This window comes from Tachyglossus aculeatus, assembly GCF_015852505.1.
Source record: "Tachyglossus aculeatus isolate mTacAcu1 chromosome Y4 unlocalized genomic scaffold, mTacAcu1.pri scaffold_167_arrow_ctg1, whole genome shotgun sequence".
NCBI lineage: Eukaryota > Metazoa > Chordata > Mammalia > Monotremata > Tachyglossidae > Tachyglossus > Tachyglossus aculeatus.
The window spans coordinates 138,165-150,172 of NW_024044836.1; the positions used below are offsets into that span (position 1 = coordinate 138,165).

Consider the following 12,008-nt stretch of genomic DNA (forward strand, 5'->3'; position numbering starts at 1 on the left):
ATGAGAAATGGAGGAAAAGCACCAAGACAAAGACTAAAGAACGGAAGCTCCACAGATGGATTTGGCCTGATGAGGCAGGGGTGTTGTGAATTCACTGGAATAAAGGTTTCCTGGAGCTAGTAGAATTGAATGTACTCCTACGGAGTTGGCTTTCACTGAAGGCACAATTTGCTTCTGAGTGTGACTGAATAGGCCAAGGCAGGATTTAGCTGCCCTGTGCACACCAAAAGGCTGAATCTTGCTCTATTGTCAGATCTAGAGCCCAGCAGATCTGGGCTCTGCAAGTTGCTTAGAAGGTTTGGCTGCCCTGAAAAGTTTCCCCAGCTTCTGGGGCTGCTTTGTGCCAGCATGGCTGACAGGGTAAGAAGCGAGGGTGGTGTCCTGTATGATCCATTTACTGCTGCGATGCACAGTGAAGCAGGGTTGGGTGGCAGCGGCAGCGGCAGCGGCAGTGGCAGCGGCAGCGGCAGCGGCAGCGGCAGCGGCAGCGGCAGCGGCAGTAGCAGTAGCAGTAGCATCATCAGCAACAGCAGCTTTTGAAGAAATCAGCACTGACAGTGAAATTGACCCATGAATGAGGATGGAACTGACTGTTGAATTTACACTGGAAGATACAGTGGGAGATCTGGATGCAGATGATAGCATATATTTCTGCACTGCTGAGCCTAATCTCCCATCCTAACAGATTTTGACATCAACTAAAATCCTAGAAACAGTCATTCAGGAATTGTGGGAATAAGATGACCGCACCTAAAGGCCCACACTCAGAAAGACATATGAATGACTGAAAAACAGTTTCATCAAACTCACCACACACTACTGGCAGATGGATCAGCATGCACCAGGGAAGAAATATGCACCACCAAAAATTTCCATGGACAGCCCAGCACTAAACACTGTCAGAGAATGCTGTTACTTAAGCAGTGTATTATCAATCAATCAAGGCATTTGTGTGACCTTACTGTGTCCAGAGCATTACACTACACACTTGGAAGAGTACGGTATGATAGTTGGTAGGCATGATCCCTGCCTTCAATGAGTTAGTTGTTAGTCTAGCCCTAACCAACAAAGCCAAGGCTACCAAGGAAACAGAAGGATGACAGCACATCCTTTGAGAGGCTACAACACAGAGTGTGGTGACAGCAGGATATGAGGCTCCAGAGCAAACGAAATTCATTCAATCATATTTATTGAGTGCTTACCGTGTGCAGAGCACTATACTATGTCACCAGAACAAACTAACTGCCTCCAGATCTGCAGTGTGGTCCAAGTGGCTCTAGAACTATGAGGCCTGGACCTCGTTCACTCGTTCGTTTGTTCGTTCACTCATTCATTCGTCCATTCATCTGTCCATTCATTCATTATTGAGTGCTTATTTTGTGTGCAAGCTTGTACTAAATGCTTGGGAAGGTACAATAAAAACAGACACATTCTCTGCCCACAACAAGCTCACATTCTAGAAGGGGAGACAGGCATTACTAAACATATATACATGAATGAATGAATGAATGATTCAAACAAACAAACAAATAAATAAATAATTGAGACGTATACATATGTGCTGTGGGGGTTGTGAAGGAGGAGGAATGAAGGCAGCAAGTCAGAGCAACACAGAAGGGAACAGGGGAAGCGGAGAGAAGGGTTTAGACAGGGAAGGCTTCTTGGTGGAGCGGTCTCTTCAATGAGGCTTTGAAGTGGGGGAGAGCAATTACCTGTCTACTATGAGGAGGGAGGGCACTCCAGGCCAGAGGCAGGATGTGGGCGAGGGGTCAGTGGTGAGATAGAGGAGATCGAGGTACAGTGAGAAAACGTTAGCATGAGAAGTACAAAGTGTGCAGGCTGGGGTACAGCAGGAGGGTAACAGGGTGAGGTAGGATGGGGCAAGATGACTGAGTGCTTTAAAGACAATGGTGAGGAGTTTTTGGTTTGATGCGGAGGTGGACGGTTAACCACTGGAGTTTCTGGAGTTTCTTGAGGACAGTGAAAACATCCTCTGAAACCCACATAAGGCACCACACTTAGCTCCTTAAGCCAATCCAACACAGTCATCTGTGGACCAAAATAACTATTAAAACGCAAGACCAGCTCACAAATGAGGTAGTTCTGGAATGTAGCCAGTCTCCTAGCACTGAAGCCATGCTCACCTCTACAAGGCCATGCTGGGTGGGATGGCGGGATACCCCAAATACTGCTGTTTGGAGAGCTGAAAGCTGGGAACCTGACAGTAAGGAGGGCAGAGGTGCTTTAAGGACACAGTCATTCATTCATTCAATCGTATTTATTGAGCACTTACTGTGTGCAGAGCACTGTACTAAGCGCTTGGGAAGTACAAGTTGGCAACATATAGAGACGGTCCCTACCCAACAGTGGGCTCACAGTCTAGAATGGGGAGACAGACAGCAAAACAAAACCTATTAACAAAATAAAATAAATAGAATAGTAAATATGTACAAGTAAAATAAATAGAGTAATAAATATGTGCAAACATATACAGGTGCTGTGGGGAGGGGAAGGAGGTAAGGCAGGGGGATGGGGAGGGGGAGGAGGGGGAGAGGAAGGAGGGGGCTCAGCCTGGGAAGGCCTCCTGGAGGAGGTGAGCTCTCAGTAGGGCTCTGAAGGGAGGAAGAGAGCTAGTTTGGCGGATGTGAGGAGGGAGGGCATTCCAGGCCAGGGGGAGGACATGGGCCAGGGGTCGACGGCGGGACAGGTGACAACGAGGCCCAGTGAGGAGGTTAGCATTAGAGGAGCAGAGGGTGCAGCCTGGGCCGTAGAAGGAAAGAAGGGAGGTGAGGTAGGACGTGGTGAGGTGACAGAGAGCCTTGAAGCCGAGAGTGAGGAGTTTTTGCCCGACGCGTGGGTTGATTGGTAGCCACTGGAGATTTTTGAGGAGGGGAGTAACATGCCCAGAGCGTTTCTGCACAAAGATGATCCAGGCAGCAGCGTGAAGTATAGATTGAAGTGGGGAGAGACAGGAGGATGGGAGATCAGAGAGGAGGCTGATGCAGTAATCCTGTCGGGATAGGATGAGAGGTTGAACCAACAAGGTGGCGGCTTGGATGGAGAGGAAAGGATGGATCTTGGCGATGTTGTGAAGGTGAGACCCGCAGGTTTTGGTGATGGATTGGATGTGAGGGGTGAACGAGAGAGCAGACTCGAGGATGACACAAAGGTTGTGGGCTTGTGAGATGGGAAGGCTGGTAGTGCTGTCAACAGGGATGGGAAAGTCAGGGGGAGGGCAGGGTTTGGGAGGGAAGACAAGGAATTCAATCTTGGACACATTGAGTTTTAGAGAGCGGGCAGACATCCAGATGGAGATGACTCGAAGGCAGGAGGAGACACGAGCCTGAAGGGAGGGAGAGCGAGCAGGGGCAGAGATGTAGATTTGGGTGTCATCAGCGTAGAGATGATAGTTGAAGCCGTGGGAGCGAATGAGTTCACCAAGGGAGTGAGTGTAGACAGAGAACAGAAGGGGACCAAGAACTGACCCTTGAGGAACCCCTAGAGTAAGGGGGTGGGACGGGGAGGAGGAGCCCGCAAAAGAGACTGAGAATGAATGGCCGGAGAGATAAGAGGAGAACCAGGAGAGGAAGGAGCCTGTGAAGCCCAGGTTGGATAGCGTGTTGAGGAGAAGGGGGTGGTCCCCAGTGTCGAAGGCAGCTGAGAGGTCTAGGAGGATTACGATAAGAGTACGAGCCGTTGGATTTGGCAAGCAGGAAGTCACTGGTGACCTCTGAGAGGGCAGTTTCTGTGGAATGTAGGGGACGGAAGCCAGATTGGAGGGGGTCGAGGCGACGCTGGCGTTGAGGAATTCGAGGCAGCGCGTGTAGACGACTCGTTCAAGGAGTTTGGAAAGGAACGGTAGGAGGGAGGAGATAGGGCGATAACTAGAAGGGGAGGTGGGGTCAAGAGAGGGCTTTTTTTAGGATGGGGGAGACGTGGGCATGTTTGAAGGCAGAGGGGAAGGAACCAGTGGAGAGTGAGGCCTGAGAAGGGAGTTGAATGTACGGAAGAGCTGACGGGGATGATGGGCATGGGTGTCAATAAGGGAGGAGAAATAGTTTTGTCTGGCAGAGGAGAGGGCAGAGTTAAGGCAGGAAAGGATAAACCTGAAGTGAACGAGGCTGGCATGGTGTTTAGACTTCTGCCAGCAGGGTACAGCAGCTCGAGCATAAGAACAAAGGAGGCGGACAGTGGCAGTGATCCAGGGCTGTGGGTCAGTGGTACGAGAGCGGAGGAGGGAAAGGGGAGCGAGGGAGTCGAGCTGAGTCGAGCTGAGCAGAGCGGGTAGAGTTGAGAGCAGTTACCTGATCATCAGAGTTCAATTAAGCCTCAGACAATGCTGAAACCTGGCTGAAACTGGGAGACGGTTGTCAAACTTGGGCCTGCATGGCATGCTGCATCAAGAAAGGAGAGGCTCTCTTCAAACAAGACGTAAATAAGCAACTAAAGGAAAGGGGGCAAGTGGGAAAACAGCACCAGAAACAGCCTTTCTGTGTTGTCTAGTGGGTATGCCGGACCATTTAACTGCATTAATACAGAACCTGTATGATGAACAGGAGACTTCAATAAGAAGAGAATGTGGAGGAACAGATTGGTTTTCAGTTAGTAAGGGTGTAAGGCAAGGATGCATCTTACTGCCTTATCTGTTCACCCTTTACACCGAATACCTAATGAGAGAAGCTCGACTGGATGACAAAGAACGGCATTCAAAGACTGATGGAATATAAACAGCCTTCATTAGGCTGATGATATAACTCTACTAGTAGAAAGTGAAGAAGAACTGAAGGGCTTATTATTAAAAGTTAAGGAACAGAGCAAAAAGACGGGCCTACATTTGAATGTCAAGAAAACAGAGATCATGACAACTAGAAGTCTTAACACATTACTTTCAGTGGGTGGCTAGGAGATTGGAACAGTTGACAATTTTTCTCTCCTAGGATCGATAATCAATAATAAAGGAACTAGTAGTCAACCAATAAGCCGAAGATTAATGTTAAGAAGACTTGCTATGAAGAGCCTGGAAAAGGTCATGAAATGTGCTTATGTAACAATTGTCTACAAACAGACACATTGTCAAATCTGTGGTGTTACCAGTGAAAATGTATGGATCTGAACGCTGGACAGTGAAAAAAACAGGATAGAAAGAACACTGATTCTTTTGAAATGTGGTGTTGGAGGAGGCTTTTGAGAATACCATGGACTGCCCGAAAAACGTACAAATGGATTTCTGAGCAAATTATGCCATAGTGGCCTCTGGAAGATGAAAGAACTTGCCTTAGATTAGCACAGTTTGGACACACAATCAGGAGGACTGATTCTCTGGAGAAGACACTAATGCTAGGAAAAGTCCAGGGGAAACAAGGAAGAGGCAGACCAGCGGCTAGATGGATAGATTCCATAACAATGATTAAGGAAGAAGCATAAGAAAGGTTACGGATTTTGGAAGAGGACAGGTTGTATTGGGAAAAAACATACCCATGGAGTCGCTATGAATGGGAAATGACTCGATGGCATAATTAATAATAATAATAATGATAATAATCATAACAATAGTAATAATAGTAATAGTAATGATAGTGACGATGTGTCTGGGACAAGGCACCCATATTGACCTTTTCAGTTCCAACCTCATCCATAGGTCAATTTTACTGCTGATGCTGACTTTTTTGAACGCTGCTGCTGCTGGTGCTGCTGCTGCTGGTGCTGCTGCTGCTGGTGCTGCTGCTGCTGGTGCTGGTGCTGCTGCTGCTGGTGCTGCTGCTGCTGGTGCTGCTGGTGCTGGTGCTGCTGCTGCTGCTGCTGCTGCTGCTGCTGCTGCTGCTGTTGTTGTTGTTGTTGTTATTGCTGCGGCTGCTTCTGTGGCTGCCTCTGTGGCCGCTTCTGCTTTAGCTGCCACTGCTAAGGCTACTGTTTCTGCTGCTACTGCTGATGGGGACCCCATGCACCATGGAAAGTTTGCAGACACTGTTTGAACGTAGGCGGTCCTGTTGCCATATTTGGTAGTATATTTGGTAGCCCATATTTGGTCTTAGACCCTGCAGCCCACTGGCTGGGTCCGGGAAACAAACCAAATAAGGAGATGGACTCTGCCCAGCTCTGCACCAAATGGGCACCAAATCTGCACCAATCCAGTCCCCCGCTGTTTTCAAATCTACCAATCACTGTGACCAGCAACAGCGGTACGTAAGCTCGTTACATCGGGCACTCGGGGCCTTTTCCCTTAAGGAATTGAGCCCGCCAGGTGCGTTACCCCCTATTCGGGCTTCGGCCTTACCAATAAAACTTTATTAAAACTTTTGGTAGTCACATGCTGTCTGACTAATTCTTTAGTCGCCCGGCGACCTTGGTGGCCATCCAGAACAACCACCGCCAGCACTGCTACTACTTCTACGATTATTACTACTAATACTACTATTATTACTACTACTGCTAATATTATACAAGTCAGTCATTCAATCAGGCAGTCAACCATATTTATTAAGCACTTACTCTGGGCAGAGGATGTAATAAGCACTTGGGAGAGTACAACAGAACAATATAACAGATACATTCCCTGCCCACAATGAGCTCGCAGTTTAGAGGGGAGGCAGATATTAATATAAATAAATAAAATGACAGACATGTTACAAAAGTGCTGTGGGGCTGGGAGGAAGGATGAATTAAGGAAGCATGTCAAGGCGACACAAATGGGCGTGGGAGAAGAGGAGAGGAGGACTTAGCCAGGGAAGAGCTCTTGGAGGAGATGTGCCTTCAATAAGGCTTTGAACGAAAGGAGAGTAACTACCTGTGGGATATGAGGAGGGAGGGCGCCCAGTCCAGAGGCTGGAAATCGGTGAGAAGTCGGCGGTGAGATAGACGAGATTGAGGTGCAGCGAGAAGGGTAGCATTAGATGTGCAAAGTGTGCAGGCGGGTGGTAGCAGGAGAGTAGCAAGGTGAGGTAGGAGGGGGGCAAGGTGCTTTAAAGGGCTTTGAGTGCTTTAAAGCCAATGGTGAGGGACTTCTGTTTGTTGCGGAGGAGGATGGGCAACCAGTGAGGGTTCTTGAGGAGAGGGGAAACAGGGCTACTACCACTACTACAATTACTACTACAATGATTAGAGTTATTATATAATAAAGTATATTGTAACGATATATATTATACTATAATAATATATGAAATATAATTATACTTCTTATTATGATGGTACTTGTTACACTCTTACTATGTGCCAAGCACTGTGCTAAGCGCTGGGGTAATAGAAGTGGATCGAGCTGGACACAGTCCCTGTCCCATATGAAACTCCCACTCTTAATCCCCACTTTACAGACGAGGTAACTGAGGCCCAGAGAAGTTCAGTGATTTGCCCAAGGTCACACAGCAGACATGCGGCAGAACCAAGATTAGAACTCAGGCCCTTCTGAATCCCAGGCCCATGCTCTATCCACTAAGCCACGGCGCTTATGTTACTACTCCTATCACCACCACTACCACTAGTCAGTCAGGCAGTCATATTTATTGAGCACTTGGGAGAGTACAATATACCATTGAACAGACACATTCCCTGACCACGAGCTTCTATTACTACTACTACTACAACTACTACTGCTACCACCAGAATTACTGCTGCTACTACCCTGGATGTAGTTAAGTGGCAACAGCAGCTCCTGCCTTTCTCTTCTCTACTTCCAACCAGGCCTGAAATCCTCAAATCCATTTGGAAAAGAGAAGGCCCTACAACTGGACTGGGAAGAAGTCAGCAGAAATGGGGGCTAATAAATCACTCTGGGAAGAGTACCAATAACTCTAGCAAAGCTAAAATTAAAGGAATAAGCTGCATCGCTTCCCCCACCAGCACTTGGGAGTACCCTGAGCAGGTGGGTGTCGATGCTGGTCAGAGCGCTTGACCACCATTTTCCCCCTAGCCTTATACTCGTGGTCAGAGCAGGTATCATTGCCAGTGAGAGGGTCTAGCCTCTTGCTGCTTTTTATTTTTAATATTTTGCTTCTACTGCAGTCCCTCACTCAGCCTTCTTGGCCTGGGAAGGGAAGGAGTAAGGGTTGCTATGGCAATTCCCTTTTCCAATGATGAGGTAAACACCTTACAGGCAGTCATCTTGTCTACAAACTCGGTTGTATGGTATGGTCCAAAGTGAGAAGCTGTGTTCCCTAGTTGATAGTGCAAGGGCCTGGAAGTCAGGAGGAACTGGGTTGTAATCCCAGCTGCACCTCTTGTCCGCTGAGAGATCTTGGGTAGGTCACTTAACTTCCCTGTGCTTCAGTTACCTCATCCGCAAACTGGGAAATTATTATTATTACTATTAACAACAACAATAATAACAATAACAATGACGGCATTTGTTAAGTGCTTACTATGTGCCAAGCACTGTTCTAAGCACTGGGGTACATACAAGGTAATCAGGTTGCCCCAGGTGGGGCTCACAGTCTTAATCCCCATTTTACAGATGAGGAAACTGAGGCACAGAGAAGTTAAGTGACTTGCCCCAAAGTCACACAGCTGACAAGTGGTAGAGCTGGGATTAGAACCCATAACCTCTGACCCCCCAAGCTCGGGCTCATTCCACCGAGCCATGCTGCTTCTCAGCCCCATGTGGGACACTGGCTCTGTCCAATCTGGATAACTTGTATCAACCCAGGTGCTTAGTAGAATGCCCAGTACGTAGTAAGTGCTTAACAAAAAGAACTGAAGAAAAGATGCGCTTCATACAACGCTCTGCTCACAGTAAGTGTTCAACACACGCCACTGATTGGCTGACTGATGACGGAGGAAATGGCACAAGCCCAGGGGGCTGCAAGAGAGGAAGACTGAAAAGAGTGGAGAAGGGAAGAATGAGAGAAAATGAACAACAGGGGCAAAAGAGGCTTAGGGGGACAGTGACCATAAGGGAGGATTGACTGGGAACAGAGAAATTAGAGAGAGGCGGGAGAACAGATTGGATGGCGACTGAAAGAAACAATCGGAATGGGAAATTAGAGGGGACACAAATTCGCAGAGAGACGGACAGAGGAAGAGACAGAGAGAAGCAGAGAGGGAGAGAGATGGTGAAGACAAGGAAATTAATAGAGAGACAGGAACAGATGAAAGGAGTGAAGGAAACACTGTGGGAGAAGCCACACATATACACTCACAGTCAAACACACACATACTTTCCCCTAAACACACACACACACACACACACACACACACACACACATTCTTTTCTCTCCCTCTCTCTCTGTCTCTCTCTCTCTCTGTCTCTCCCCCCCATCCTATACCCTCCTCAATATTTCTCAAGCTTCTATAAGAATGAATTTACAAACCTAACGGTTTAAAGGTAAAACCTAATCTACATACATGTAGTTTAAACAGATATCCAGTATTGACTTTGTGGCCAAGAGAAAATTGGGAAAAATTTCCTTTAGACAAAAGAATAAACTTAATACTTGCCCCGGATCATAACATGCTAAGCCTTCTTTAACCAGCTCACTATTAACACTATTGGCCATCATTCCAGGAACACGAGGTGAAGGAAACAGTTCAACTAACAGCACATTATCTTCCAAAATTCCTGCAAAAATTGTACAACATGTTCAGATTTTCAAAACTGGAAGTACGACAGTCACGGGCCAAAAAATTTTGGCATCCCCCCTTCCTTTATGTCTGTGTTCATAAAATGTCTTCCCTACACACACTGCCTGAAAACAAAAAACGGTAAAATTTAAGAAACACAAGCCACTATCACCATACGAGTGCTTTGAAAGTAATATTTAGGGATTCCATTTAGCCAAACTCCTTTTATCATCCTCAACAATGGCATTTATTGAGTCTAACACACGTTACTGTTCTACGTGGAGAGGACACCCATTACAGAAAAACAGTAAAAGAGACTTATAAGGCCAAAGGGTGTCCTGCTCAAAGAGCCAATGTACAGTAGGTCCAGCGAGAAAACAGTCCATACCCAACTCTCTTTCTTTAGGACTTACATTTGAAAAAAATAAGATTTTACTATTTTGTTATGGTATTTGTTAAGCACTTACTGGTGCCGGGTACTGTACTAAGCGCTGGGATAGATACAAGCTAATCAGCTCATGTCCCACAGGAGGCTCACTGCCTTAACCTGTCTGCTAATTCTGTTACATTGTGCTCTCCCCAGTGCTTAATACAGTGCTCAGCATGCAGCGCTCAATAAGTACAATTGGTAGATTGACTAAACCCCTTTTACAAGTAAGGTAACTGAGGCACAAAGAAGCTAAGGGACCTGCCCAACGCCACACAGCAGACGTGTGGAGGAGACAGAAGTAGAACCCAGGACTTCTGACTCCCAAGCCCGTGCTCCACCCATTATGCCACAATACTTCTCTAGGTGTAATAACTTCTTTAAGACCTAAGAAGACTTGGAGTGACAAGACCCCAGTGGAGTTTCGAAGTTGCACACCAACACAAATAAGGGTAGACGGGAGATAATGCTCTGGGGACAGCTGGGTGGAAGGGAGGTTTCAGTAGATTAAATTCATTCAATCGTATTTATTGAGCGCTGACTGTGGGCAGTGCACTGTACTAAGCACTCAGTACAAGAAATGAGGATTTCAGCTGGCATTGAGATGTTGGTGAGACACTGAGGTAGAATGGTCTTGAAGGCTAGAGGAAATGTGAGGTTGCAGGTAAAGGGGAGAAGTCAGAGTTGGAGAAGTATATTGGCAGTCTTTCATGTAGAAATAAGCCACTGAAGCTGAAGAGAGCATAGAAGGTGAGAATGAGACGATGGATAGAGAGGTAGAAAGAGCAGGGACTGGGAAGGTGAGATGGGAGAATAGGGGAGTTCACTAGTGATGGCTTCAGTTATGAAGTAGGTGAAGTAGATGGCCAGGTTATTGGGTGCACAAGGTGGGGGAGAAAACCATCCGGAAGTTGAAGCAGAGATTGAGACGTCAGAAATAGGTGGTACGGGCTGCGGGCATGGGAGTGTGCAAGGGAGGAGAAACAGTGTGCCTGGGCAGAAGAGAGGCAGACTCTTAGCAGGTGAGCATCCGTTTGACGTGGACGAGGTCAGCCAGATACTTGAAAATCTCTGCGGGATAAGCACATGCGTGGAAGAAGCATGCAATGTGAGATGACTCAGGGCTGAGATTTGGTGGAACAAAATTGAGGGACAGGGTGCTAGGGACTTGCTTCCCCCATTGGTCATTTTATTTCAGCATGACCCCCCCACCCCTACATTGTAAACGCCATGAGGGCAGGGAATCTTGTCTACTTATTCGACAGTACTAGGCCAAACACTTGGTTGCCATCACCTTGCCCCCACCTGCCTCACACCCCTTCTCTCCTTCTACACCCTAGCCCACATATTCTGCTTCTCTGGTGCTAACCTTCTCACTGTGCCTCGTTCTCGCCTGTCCCTCCACGTCCCTCCCTCCCCTGGCCCATGTCCTACCTCTGGCCTGGAATGCCCTCCCTCCTCAAATCCACCAAACAATCCCACTTCCCCCCACTTCAAAGCCCTACTGAAGGCTCACCTCCTCCAGGACGCCTTCCCAGACTAGGCCCCCCTTTTGCTCAGCTTCCCCTCCCCTCCCCATCACCCCAACTCGCTGCCTCTGCTCTACTCCCCTCCCCACTACACAGCACGTGTGCATACATGTACATATCTATAATTCTATTCCTTTATATTAATGCCTGTTTACTTGTTTTGACATGTGTGTATATACCTATATACAATTCCATTTGTTTATATTAATGCTATTGATGCCTTGTTTACTTGTTTTGATGTCTGTCTCCCCGCTTCTAGACCGTGAGCCTGTTGTGGGCAGGGACTGTCTCTCTTTCTTGCTGAATTGCACTTTCCAAGAGCTTAGAACAGTGCTCTGCACACAGTAAGTGCTCTGAATGTATGAATGAATGAATGAATGAATGACTCTCTAGAGAAGCCAGGCAGGGTGCTTAATTTACATGCTGCTGGCAAGGGAATCTGACTAAACTGTGGGATTTCTAGAGGGAAGTTTTTTGAGCAATCTACCCCTGGGCAGAAACCA

The 12,008-nt window shown here is 47.3% G+C and overlaps 1 protein-coding gene across 1 annotated transcript in view; it reads right to left on the bottom strand.

Annotated features, from left to right (window-relative positions):
- LOC119921747 (RING finger protein 17-like) overlaps positions 1-12,008 on the bottom strand; it is a 93,474-nt gene that overhangs the window by 27,976 nt on the left and 53,490 nt on the right. The window contains exons 8-9 of the mRNA XM_038741806.1: positions 9,334-9,547; positions 1,082-1,119 (exon numbers count right to left, since the gene is read on the bottom strand). Coding sequence (XP_038597734.1) covers positions 1,082-1,119; positions 9,334-9,547 — 252 coding nt within the window. The remainder of the gene's footprint in view (positions 1-1,081; positions 1,120-9,333; positions 9,548-12,008) is intronic.